The sequence below is a fragment of the Poecilia mexicana genome, unplaced genomic scaffold (genome assembly GCF_051168715.1).
Source record: "Poecilia mexicana isolate PSO_F unplaced genomic scaffold, ASM5116871v1 scaffold_21, whole genome shotgun sequence".
In the NCBI taxonomy this organism is placed as follows: Eukaryota; Metazoa; Chordata; class Actinopteri; order Cyprinodontiformes; family Poeciliidae; genus Poecilia; species Poecilia mexicana.
This window is the reverse complement of record NW_028263390.1, coordinates 6,897,973-6,911,477: the sequence shown is the minus strand read 5'-3', so window position 1 is coordinate 6,911,477 and position 13,505 is coordinate 6,897,973. Positions and strand designations below refer to the sequence as shown.

The 13,505-nt window shown below is 41.8% G+C and overlaps 1 protein-coding gene across 1 annotated transcript; it reads left to right on the top strand.

Annotated features, from left to right (window-relative positions):
- Positions 1-526: 526 nt before the first annotated feature.
- Positions 527-12,873, top strand: LOC106904970 (uncharacterized). The gene is made up of 11 exons (XM_014969534.2): positions 527-2,030; positions 3,678-3,800; positions 3,889-4,058; positions 7,078-7,133; positions 7,219-7,357; positions 7,479-7,606; positions 8,233-8,368; positions 8,864-9,041; positions 10,115-10,198; positions 11,056-11,344; positions 11,663-12,873. Exons 1-11 carry the CDS (start codon positions 1,794-1,796, stop codon positions 12,418-12,420), a joined length of 2,298 nt encoding a protein of 765 aa, XP_014825020.2. The 5' UTR covers positions 527-1,793; the 3' UTR covers positions 12,421-12,873.
- The last annotated feature ends 632 nt before the right edge of the window (positions 12,874-13,505 follow it).

Here is a 13,505-nt window from a genome sequence, read left to right as displayed (position 1 = left end):
CTGGTGGGTTGAGGGGACAACTATTAGCTTGCACTCCACAAATCCTCTAGAAACCTTAACCCTAACCCTACCTTTATGAATGAGTGGCAGTAACAGAGCGTCTGCTGAAAGAAAGCCTGAAGACGAGTAGAGCTGCAGTTTGATTCGCCACTTGGGGTCACAAACACAAACTACTTATTCTTATTACTTAGAGAAACTCCTGTTAGGTTATAATTGTGAAGTACTTTGTTGTCATTTTGTTTTTCTTCTGTTTTTTGTTTTGTTTGTATTTACTCCAGTTCATGTAAAGCACTTTTAAATGCCTTGTTGCTGAAAATATGCTATATAAATTAAATTACCTTACCTTACAAAACAAAAGGGTGAGGTCCTGACATCATCCTCAGAAATCAAACTAATTAAATTGATAACAGAAATGCATGTTAGAAACCACAAATGACAATACTTACAAATACGTGAGTTAAAATGAATGTGTTTGCTGTTGTTGCTGCCTGTGTTAAGCAGAAATGTTAACTATTGTAGGGGACACAGCATGCATGTGGTCAGAAAACCACCAGGAGACTGGTGGCCAGGTTAAGTTTATGAAATAAAGATAAAAATGTGACCTGAACCTCCAGAGCCACATAAAGACTGTTACAAAGTCGGCCTTCTATCACCTGAAGAACGTTTCCAGGATCAACGGACTAATGTCTAAGCAAGATCTAGAGAAACTCATTCATGCATTTATCTTTAGTCGCATTGTTAACTGCAACAGTGTCGTCACAGATTCACTGATCCAGAGCGCTGCCGCCGGCATCCTCACTAAAACCAGGAGGATAGGGCACATCACAGCAGTTGTAAAGTCCTTCCACTGGCTCCCAGCAGCTCAAAGAATAGACTTTAAAATGCTGTTTCCAGTTTGTGAGTCATAAACTAACAACGATGTGGATACGGACAATAAGCGACGCCTCAGGGCGCCATGCTACAGAGGGCGCCAAAATGATGGCAGAATACTTATTCCTAGTTGGCTTTTATTTTTTATTTTATTATTTATTTATTTTTTTTACTTTTTGTGCATTAAAATCCCTCAGAGGGTTTTCAGTTAAAAAGTGTCACCAAAAGACACTTTTCAAAGTTTTATTTGTAAAAAAAAAAAAAAGAAAAGAAAAAAACTTAAAACTGAGGCACCATCTTGCTTCCTCTTCACATTGAAGATCTTCAATGTATTACGCAAAACCATAACAAAATACACTGAAGTTTTTGGTTGTAACATGACAAAAGTATGAAACTGTTTAAGCTAAAAATACATTTATAATCCATCCTTGTGTAAAAAAAAAAAAAAAAAAAAGTGGCCTCAGGAAGTAAATGAAGCCGTTACAAATGGTTACTGTGTAACTGTGCGTACCTGTGTGTGTGTGTGGGTGTGCGTGTGTGTACTGTCGCTGGGGCAGGGAGGAGGGTGATTAGGGTGTAGAATGTCCATCTCATCACCAGAGCTGACCTGAGAACACTCCGGTTAATCATCCACTAACCGGTAGAGAGACAGGACGGATCCGCCACCTGAAGAAACCAGCGGTTGAGTCAAAGCTGAATAATGTGAGGAAGGATCCACTGGGCAGTTCGGATTTGGGGACCTACACCTGAGCGTGGATCACACACATATCTGTGTCCGAGGCCTGAAACTCCTGAAACTCCTCCTGTCTTTCGGGGTTTGTTTGTTTTCTTTGGTGATATGCACCCTCTGCAAGAGCCGTTCTGCTTGTGGACCCAACCATGGCTGTGAGAGGGAGCCGCGCGGGGGCCCGGCCTCACCTGGGATGCCAGCTGCAGCAGTGAAGCCCACTCTGGAGGAGATAGTCCCAGAAGGAGGGGGGGTCGGCGAGTCCCGGCGGGAAGCCTCGGGGCTGCCCCTGCCCTCCCTGACGTTCACCAGGGAGCTGCTGAGGAGCTTCCCTCACACCAAGCGGGTCGGGTCCTACCTGATCGGGAAGATGATCAACAAAGGCTCCTTCGCCAAGGTGATGGAGGGGCTGCACATCGGCACCGGCGAGAAGGTGGGTGCTTTACTAGTGGTGTGGAAGCCGCACACTCTGGCAGGGTGGCACCCTGTCTAATGAAAGATCTCACACACTTTAAAATGATGATTACATGGTATCACCCAGAGTCTGGTGGCAGATAATTACACACAGAAGAGTCTGAAGGGAGTCAGTGGCCTGTTATTATAGCCTTGTAATGTTTGCAGAAATGTGTCAGATCCATCAACACTTGGCTATTTTATGAACAACTGCTCAATCAGCAGAGTTAATAGATCTGTGCTGTACTTCTATAGCATGTATATTGTTACATGTTAAAAATAACATTATATTAGTACAAAAACATTAACTAAAGAACTGATTTACCATCTGTTTTTTATCAAATGTTGTGATAAGAGAACAGAAACAAAGATTTTAGCCGAGTTTCCTTTGTCAATATTCCGCTAATGTGAAAAAAACCCACAATTTTGCAATTGCCATGTTTCCGTTACATAAGAAACGCAATTACAATCACTCAATAATACATTTGTTCATGCAATACACTGTTTAAAAAACACACTGCGCTTTCTTCCACTTCCTGTTGTCTTCTTCATCTTTTCCTCCAGCAGCAACATCCGGTTGTTGATCACGGGATTGGCCGACAAAAAGAGCTTTTGCATTGGTGAAATACACTCATTCTGATGCCAACTCAAAGTTGGGCAATAACTTTGTAGTGAAATCCGTGTGCATATCTCTTGTAATTTCAGTTTGCGCAATTTTAAGGCCAATGAAAATGCAGTTAGCATGTTAAAATAATCTAAATACCCATTCTCCTTGCAGTTTAATGCCAACACTGAGTGAACGCAAAGACATGTAGATTTTAAGGTTGGTTTATGTACTTCTTATTCTGTAGTGTTATTTATTATTGTGCTTTATCATCAACCTGCCAATGGGGCTTAGAGATGGAAATTCTCATGTATTTACATGTTAATGTTCATTCATACAAATTGTCCCGCTTTTAAAAATCAATTTGAGCTTGAAATTGAGCAACTTTACATGTGCTAATTTTGCTCTTCTTGTAGTCTTGCAAAAGTAGCAATGCTCCTTGAATATAACCACAGACTTGAATGAGTTTTATGTGGATTACATGTAATAACCAGACACAACATAATGCCTAAATGTAACATTGCCAACATTTTTCAGACTTTATTGACAAATAAAATCCTAGTGTCATTATTATGACACTTTTAATAACAATGACACTTTTAAAGACATTCATAAAGACTCCTTCATGTTCATGACAGGTGTTATGTCATGTTTATGACAGTGTCATGTGAGTCTTATGCACACCCCTTCAAATAAGGTATTATAAATTTTTAAAAAATCAAATTCCCTGCAATTTTTTATTTGCTTTTCTTTGTTTACATTTCAGAGGCCTTTGGATATCAAAATGTAATCTTGGTTGCATCTTAGAAACTGCTTATATTGCCAAGACATAAACAAAAACATCTCCTTTAAATCTGAAGAGTAACAAAAAGTTGCATGTTCTACTTTGGAGCATTAATTGTGTCCTCACTCACTTTTTGGCTCACTTTTCACCCAATAACTCATATAAACTTTGAAAGATAAGGGACTATGAATGCAACTGTGTTGAAAGTGTTGTCTAACTGTTTGCCATCATGTGTGCAGGTGGCCATTAAGGTGATAGACAAGAAAAAAGCACGCCAAGACTCCTACGTGCTGAAAAACATGAAAAGGGAACCTCGAATCCATCAAATGGTCCGACACCCTCACATTGTGGTTCTTCTGGAGGTAAAAGGAAAAAAACGCTCCTAAAAACAACACCTTCTTGTTAATAAGTGTCTGAACGTTAATGTACCGTGTAAATCCTGCGTGTCAGACCCTGGAGACGGAGAATAGTTACTACATGGCCATGGAGCTGTGTGCGGGAGGAGACCTGATGGACAGGATCTGCGACCGGAGGAGGCTGGGAGAGAGGGAGGTGCGGCGCTACACCCGCCAGATCCTCTCCGCGGTGGAGCACCTGCACAGACACGGCATTGTGCACAGGTCACTACACACACACACACACGCACCCACACACACTTGGAGAAACACAATGTGTCTGACATCCAGTCTACTTTTAAAGAGGCAGTATTATGTAAAATGTACTTTTTTTTTAGCTTTACATCATGTTATAAAGTGATTCCCTCACCAAAAACATACCTGGAGTTTTGCTTTAATCCTTTTGTGCATGTTTGAGAAATCCTTTAATCTCCCATGGCAACCATTCAGCTGTGCAGAACGCCTGGATGGACTTAGCTCCGCCTTCGAGAATGAAGCTCCTCCTCCAAGCTTCCGGGCATCTGCATTTTAAAGCAGGCCTCCCCTGTGACTGACTCTGTGAGCTCCTTCAGACTAGCCAGCAACAAGTAGCAAACACCTGGTGGAACTGTGCATCTACTTTTCAGTGAAATTCTTTTAAAAACTTTGTTAAAGAGTTAATAGACGTTGTGATGACTTCCTGAACGTGGAACTGCAGAAAGAGCAGGAGTTTCTTAAAGAGACAGATGCCCAATTTCAAGGCATTAAATTACAAAGTAAAATTACTTTTAAGTCATATTTGACTCATACGGCATTTTCATAACAACTGAAGGCAACATAGTTACCTGATAGTGCTATAAAATGGCACGATGTGTCTGGAAAACACACAATACTGCCTCTTTAACACAACTTATTCAGGTTAAAAATATATACAATAAAAAACAAAATCATAAAAATTTCCATATAAACTAACATCACAAGAATTTTTCACATTATTTTCATTCAAATTAAAAATATATCTTAAAGATTTACAAAACCCATTGGAAAAATTAAGTTGAATATAATTGAAAAGCTCATTTATTTTATATTTATTTTATGACAAAGTGAATCCCATTGTGCAGATTTCTATTGCATGTAGTGTAAATTAATACAGTATATCAATGCACATCATATAGGTTGTCAAACATGGCGGAGGTAGTCTCATGGTCTTGGACTATTTTGTTGCTTCCAGTTTTGGACAAAGTTTTGGTTTGATGGAGCCATAAAGTGCTGAAGGTGAATGTTGAGCCTTTGTAGCAGAAACAAAATGGTTTTGGAGTGACCTAGTCAAAGTCTGGATATAAATCTGACCAAGATCTAATTGAGAAGTCGAGAGAAATGGTAAAATATTTCTGTCCTTTTAATTTGGAACAGAGGTAAATCAAGAGGAAGGAAAACAAATTCTCCCCTTCCCTTAATTTGACTGGTTTTAACTATGAGTCCCGTGATAAACTATGGGACCAATCTGCTAACTTATGTACATAACTTAACTACAATGTCACTGTGAAGATGTGATATTTTACTTAAGGTTATCATAAAGACAAGATCACAGTGGAACAAACCTGTTAAGTCATATTTGTCAGAAAACACACATACACACACACACACATCGTAGTAGTTTGCAGGGCATTAACAGCCTTCAGAGTAAGACATGGAGTCGGTGTCAGGTAACCATTACTCTCACACTTTCACATCCACACACACATTTTGCTTCAGTTTGGATCCTTGGCTCTTCTCAAGGTGGGAATGTGATTACCAGGCGGTGACTTCATCATCCTGATCCGGCGCCATGATTCACACATCATCACAACATCATGGACTTCCTCTCTAATGAAGTCCCCGAACGACATCGCTTTCAACTCCTGAACAGCACCTCTCCCTGTCAAACCCACCCACGCATCCACACACATGCACACGCACACACACACGCACACACACTCTCTCTCTCGACACTACAGTGCTGTAGAGATGATCACACTGGAAATGGAGGGAAATTTTGCACTTAAACACACCTCCTGCCACCCACATTCAATAAGTTCACCACATACATTTTTCTGCTTTACGACATTGTGCGATCTCGCTCCTTCTCCTTCTCCTTCTTGCTGGTTTTCTTTCTCTCTTTTTTTCTCTCTTTCTTCCTCTTATTCTCTTTGAACCTCCCTCGAGCTGCTCAAGCAAGGATTTCTGGATTTTTGAGTGTCTGCTGCTTAGATGAAGGCAGATGAAAGAAACATGGCAGATTCCCAGGCTACAGTTTATGGGGTCTCTCTCACTCCTAACCGCAGATTTTCATTTAGCCAGTAGTTTTATAGCTCGAAGCCTTGCCTGATGGCGACGAGGCTGGGGCACAATGAGGGGAGTAATACAACTTTTTATCAACTAGATGCAGAGACCATTCTCTGCTGATGGTTGAAAATAAATCCAGAACATCAGCTGGTTATCCCAACTTGAAAATCGCTCAGTTTGGAGGGTTTTTTAAAAAGCGATTTAACGGTTTGAGCAAACTAATTTCCTAAATTACCAAATGGGAAAATAGACCTGAGTTCTACCCAAGACCCAAATTTAGCAGCTTAGCTTTCTTGCTGCTGCTGCTAACAGTCCTGTTCAATCAGATCTCCATAAATACACAGATAAAGTTGAGTAAGGCCAAACCAGTGTCGTCAGACTGGTTCCTTTAGCAGAAAATACTGACGGAAAACTCCAGAATTTTACTCCAGAAATCAGAATTTAGTGGCTGATTTCCAATCTTCTAAAGTTTAACATGTCAACACAGATCCTAACCGATTCCAGTTCAGAAATGTAGCATAAGAAACAGGAACAGTGTATTAGTAATGTTTCAAACATAGGCAAAAACATTGTAGAGACTGTTGCTAGCATCATGTCTTAGCAATTTGAGCAGCTTAGCACAACCAGTACTACCACACCAGGACTCACCATGTGTGTTCCCAAGAAAAGTAGACTCCTGAGAGAAGACAGAGGAGCTGAATTTATTTTAGCAGATTGTCTGATATTACACAGTCAAGACACAGTGACAGTTTTAGAAATGGATTTCTATAAACATCATAAGCTTTAAGCTGAAAATTGTCTCATCATAAACCGTTATTTCCTTGCGTCTTCCCAACAAAATTATGGACAAACCGTTTCAAAAAATACAATAATATATAAATGTATTCTTTTGATTCCTTAAAAAAACAGTGTGTTTTTTTTTCTTCTTCTTCTTTTCTAGAGATTTAAAGATTGAAAACTTCCTCCTGGACGAGCATAACAACATAAAAATTGTAGGTATGTTGAAACGTGTTCACGTCCCACATCCAGAAATTGAACTCTTTGTTTACTGCATCGCTGCATAAATACCGATTCCCCACAGACTTTGGCCTGAGCAACACTCTGAAGTCGGACTCTTTATCCCTGGAGCTCCTCAACACGCAGTGCGGAAGTCCTGCCTACGCCGCGCCTGAGCTGCTGGCTCACAAGAAGTACGACTCCAAAGTGGACGTCTGGTCCATGTATGTGACAAATTCTCACTGTGTTTGTCCCAACCGTGTCAAAACCAGCTCACTTTTCCTTCTGCTGTCATAGAAACAATAATGTTATCTCGTATTTTTGTTTCGCCTTGCTGTCGTACAGAGGCGTGAGCATGTTTGCGATGCTAACGGGAACCCTGCCCTTCACTGTCGAACCTTTCAACATCAAGCAGCTGCACCAGAAGATGGTCAATAAGGACATTAGCAACGTCCCTGGTGACATCAGCAAAGGTCAGAGCATTACTGCCTTCTGAAATAATAATTGTTTCTGATATTAATTAAAATCAAATTAAGCCATTCTTTTTATGCTCTTCATTCAATATTACATAAGTTTGACTTCTACACCTGCAGTGCTTTATTAGTTTGCTGTAATTATTTTTTTTCTTCATTTTTATTAAACAAATTCTATGACCAAAGTTTTTTTTTGTTTGTTTGTTTTTTTCACTCATTGTATAACATTTAAGCTCATGATATTCCTCTTTGAGTGATGGAGTTCAGCATGGCTCAGATCTTTTATTGTGACGAGATCAAATCAGTGACGTTGTAGAGGTAAACACAGGAAGCCCAGACATGTAATTTACTTTTTAAACCTCATCTTGTTCATTTTTTTTCTTAGCTGACTGAAATTTCTAAGTACTGTATAATTTGATTAAAGCAATAAATCTTTGCTCTCTTTCTCTTGAACTATTGAAAAGTAATAATTACTATTCGAGTTTTCTCTTTATAACTGAGCAAGTTATTTTGTTAAATTGCAGGGTTACCCTTCTGCTGTTTCTCATCCAGAACAAAAAAAAAATTAAAAAATACTTTTGTGATATTTAATCAAAGGTTCTGATTTGACTTTGCTCATGCTGCAGACGCCGTGTCATTCATGATGCTTCTCCTGGAGCCAGACCCAGATAAGAGACCCAGCATCAGAGAGGCGATGGAAGAGAGATGGATCAGCGAGGGATATGCCAAGAAACCGCTATACACACTCTCACATAAAAACAGGTAGTCGTACCACACGGCATCAGTTACCCTTAGAGTTGACTTAAACCTAACTGCGAAGTGTTTAACTCCTTTTCTAAATGTGACCGAGAAAAGGGAAAACACGAGTTCTCTCTTTTAGCTCTGGAAATGTTTTGCAGCAGTGTTTGGATGTGGGCAGAGGAACCAATAAGAAGAACTGAATGTATTCCAACAAATTGAACTTTTAAAAAAAAAATTTTATGGTCTGCATTGTGACAGCTCTGAATATTATAGCATGACTAAAACCCTTTTGTCACTTTACGCATTGTGGAAATGCAATCATGTATGGCTGCGGCTGGGAATAATCCGTTCTCTCTGGCCCACTTGAGTAACAGAAGCCTTCCAGTTCTGGTCTGCGCTCAACCAACATCCTCCAGTGACATGTCCTTCCTTACCAGTCCCAGTGGACCCATGGCTGCTCTCTCTCCTTTGTTTTTCAGGACGGTTTTCAACCCTTCTACGCTCTTATTTTCCCAGGTTGTGTCCGGAAGACCTTAACTCATCTGTGCTGGCTCACATGACAGAGACACTGGGTTATTCCCTCTCTGAAGTCATCAACACGGTCACCAGCAACAGACCCTCTGCTGTCATGGCCTCCTATCACCTGCTGCTCAACAAGTTCAACAGGAGTCACAAGGGGGCCAAGGCTAGCAAGGTTAATGCTTCACAACACATGGACACAAAAACACACCGGTCTGTGGACATGTCATGAAAATTTAGCTGAGTTAAGCTACCAAAGACTTTTCATCATGACAGATTTTAGGGATTTTGTTATGGTGTTTTTTTGTTTTTTTTTGTTTTTTTTTAGATGATGGTGAAATTAGGGAACACAATTGCTTCTTGATGTTCTATTATTGTTCATAGACTTATCAGGTTCAGAACGTTTTTAAACATTATTCTGAGAGATTAAAACGGTCCATACAACCAACCCATAACATGGCATTCCGGGGCCGCCTTCACTTATATGCCCATGGCTAGCTGGCTAGCTTGTCGTCGTCTTAGCTGTCGCACCAGCATGACGCAGTGTTGTGCGGGCCGTGAAATGGCGCGCTAAACCACACAGGCCCATGCCGTACCGCTCAGCGGAAACGAGGTAAAAGAGCCGGATTGGGTCGTACTGTACGTTCTGTCACAGGCTGTGGGACGGTCGGGTGGTTCCAGCTGAATGGATGGGTGCACAGTGAGAACAAATTACTCATGGTAAGGGAGAGACACTCTAGATTCGTTTTACTGGGTTCGGCCCCAGGTTTGTCTCCATGGTTCATAGAGGAAGAGAGTCTAAATGAATCATTTAATGATTCAACAAACCAAACTAACCAGACCTCGTTGCCATGAATTCCCTGTTCCTTGCACCCCGTCCTGCTGGCTGCTGATTGCTCCCACCTGTTCTGCTGACTGTATAAACTCCTGCTCTGCACTCACTCAGTGTGAGATTGTCTGTTGTCATCCCAGCCTTTGAGCGCTTCATATCTTTGTTGTGCATGACCCTTTCTGATGACACCCTGGGCAACTGCCTACATGGCCCATAATGAAATCTACCACTGGGAAAACATTGTTTCTATTGGTAAATACTTTGACTTCGCTCCCTTGGGTAATTTGAACAATTATCCATCTGGTGTTGGATAAACAGTTTGGGTCAATGAACTTAGACCTGTTGCATAGAATGATATATCCTATCTAAATTGAAGATTTGTTGACATTTCCGATGCCTTTTGTTTGACTTTGCAGAAGCTCGAGAACAACGACAGGACACCTCCAAGCAAAATGACATGGAGAAACAGAAGCAACACTGAAACCAAGACTCAGCAACAGGTGAAGCTGGTATCAGAGCTGTCCCTGTGGGGTGTTGGGGTAAATACATCTAAGCAAGTTGTTTGTCAGGAGACATTTCAAAAGACGACATTGCCTTCTCTCTAAATAACTTGTTATTGTGGTTGAAAGATGAAAATTAAAGAAATAGAATAGAAACTGAAAAGAAACCCCGTCAGAACAGATAAAAAAAGAAAAAAAACGAGCAACAAAATTTGCACTCAACAAGGTCCACTTAACACCTTTAAAGTCACATAAGTGAAGAATAATAAGTTTTAAAAAACATGCTTGTCACATGCATTAAAAAACACTCAAAATATTAAGTCACACCGAGTTTAAAAGCCTGATATAGCCTGCAGATAAAAACCATTTTTCAGGCTGTTTGTCCTTGTTTTCTGTAACGACTACCAGAAGGCAGAAGTGAGAACAAGTTGTGCTGTGGGTGAGTTTCAGTCCCAGATGAAGTTTTTAGCTCTGTTTCTGACCCGGGTGATGTAGATGTCCTGCAGTGAGTGAAGAGAGGTTCCGCAGATGATATGTGCTGTTTTTTAATGACATGCTGGAGAGCTTTCCTGTCCTGAACAGTGCTGTTCCCAAACCACTGATAGAGTTCGCCAGTTTGTGAGGTTGTGTACTAATGACCAGTTGTGGTAGAAATGTTGTTCAGACGGGCTAACTAAGCCTGCCTCTTAACATCTTTATTTAGGCTAAATTATGACCATCACACGGTCACAATTCCATGTCACGCAATTTGATTGAAATCTGAACAGTACATTTGTTTGCGTTGTCTACTCGTTTGTTTCCCTTCTTCATTGACTTCTGACCACAGAGTTTGACAATCATCTCCTTCCCATTGGCAGAACTCACCAAAAATGGAGAAGAGCTTGAAGCAATTCAACAAGTCGCCGAAGGTCCAGCAGACAAGCAGAAGTCAGAACAAGAGGAAGACCATGGATTTGCACAGGAAGGGCCACCGTGAGGATGACGAGAACTGTCCACCCTCTCCCGGTCTGCCCCACCTTCCCCGCTCTACTTCACCCCCTTCGCCCTCTGACCCTCCCTCCCCCGAACCTCTGTCCGCAGAAGACGGGACGACTGATGAGGAGGTGACCATTTCTATCAACACCAGGGATACGTTGTTTCCTGAAGGTAAAGAGTTCTGTGAAAGTATTCAAACCCGTTTAGCTTTTTACTAACATATATTTTAGGGTATCTTGTTAGGACTTGGTCATTATTGTGAGGTGGCAGCAACATTCTGCATGGTTTTCATTGACGTATATTAGAACTTGAAAAGTGTGTTGACATAGTCCTTTCCTAACTTGTTCTAGAAAGCACAATAGGTCACCTTTAGAATATCAACAAAATATGCCAAATGGTTGTGACATGACATGAGAATATTTTAGGGCTGTGAATCCTTTTGCTAGACACTATACTCAGTGGCCTTCTGTGTGTGCATGTCTGTTCCAGTGTCGGTGTTTGGAGACAGGGAACTCGTCCACGCTTCCCCTCCGAAAAGCTCAACATCGCAGCTCTGTGACTCCGCTCCCTGCCATGTCCCCTTACCAGCCGAGCCAACCAGAGACGGTGTCGCGTCCAGACCGATCCGACACTCCCACCCGCTCAGGACAACGCAGTCGGACGGCGCGGCAGACCCAGGGTCGGACTGCTTCCGGGAGAAGTGCCACCAGGACAACTCCCACCGCCTCAGCGTCAACGAGCGGCTGGAGAAGCTGCAGGCGTTTTACTCTGCCGAGAAAAATACCGTCTCTCCGGGAATCCTCCTGGAGACCGGACCCATACTCTCTGTGGACAGAGGGCAGCCGGGTTCCACCAAGACCGCACAGGCGACCCCCTCCGCTCGCCTGCCTCGCCTGCGCAACGTCGGGCCTAAAGACGGCCGAGGCAGGAAGGTGACGTGGACGGGCCTGAGTCGGCCTGGACCGCCTAGGCTTCTGGTGAATGGGTCGAAACCACCGGTTTTCCCTTCGCAGAGACAACACACGTTGATCATAAAGAGCCTCAGGCAGGAGAGGGGAAGGAGGAAAGAGCTCGCCTCGGTGGGGGAAGGTGAACCGGTGGGAGAAGGGATTGACGGCGACAAGAGGAACTCTGTTCAGTTGCGTTCTGAACAACGGCGGGTGGCGGACCTGAACCTGCCACTGCTTCCTGTGGCGCTGCAGGGGAAAGACATCAGGAAGAACCAGCTTCATAGCATGGACTACTGAGACTCAGTCCGGCTGGAGCGGCAGAGTCATGGACAGTTCAAGGAGAGCTGGTGGAAGTCAAAACAGTAGTCAATAGCAGTACAGCCAGAGACAACTGCAACAAACTACCATAAATGGCAGCTATAGAAGTGTACAGCCTTAAAGCTATGTTCTTGTTATACTGTTCTATTCATGCCACACTCAGAGGAGCCCATCCTAGATAAACACCATTCCGTTTGTTTGTCTTCAGCTGCAGTGCCAAAAATACTTCAGCTCATACCTCAACTGCTGCGTTCAGTCTCTAAAAGACCGGGTTCGATTTAAATCATGGGAAACGTCTCCAACATTTCCATTCCCTCTTCCCATCAGACTGCAGTTCAGTTTGTTCTGACCTTTTGGTTTCCTTACACAGAATCAGAAGCTAAGAAAGTAGATGACAAAAGAAAAATAAAGAATGTCAAGTCGCCTAAAACATTTCCTATCAGAATGGCATCATCCATCCACTTTCTGAAGCTGTTCTAACCATTTCAGGGGAAGGTGTCCATCTCCAGGGGTCAAAGGGTGAGTTTCCACAGCCACCTCAGTATCTCCGTTTTCTTTTAAAGGGGCAGTGTTATTTGTTTCCCAGCCACATAGAATAATTTTACAGCACAATCAAGTAATTGCTACCTTCAGTTGTCATAAAAATCTTGCATATATGAAATATGACTTAATGGCTTGAAATTGAGCCTGTGTCGCTTTAAGAATGTCCTCCTCTTTCCAACGCTCCACCTTCAGGAAGTCATCACAAAAAAAAAAAAAACACAACTTAATTGATTTCAAGCCACTACATTTGTCACAATTATGCGAATATAACATATGATTTGCAAAAATGGTAATTAAATAAGTAAGTAAACTTGTTAGTTTTGAGAAAGCTTGGAGTTTTATTTTTTCATAAATCTTTCATGTTAGCAGTTTGGTGCTCAGTTTGAGCATTTCTCAGTTTTCATATTATTATTATTATTTATTTATTTTTATTAAACCTTTATTTAACAAGATAAAATCCCACTGAGATTGATATCTCTTTCACTTGGGTGACCTGGTCAAGAAAGGCAGCAGCACAAATC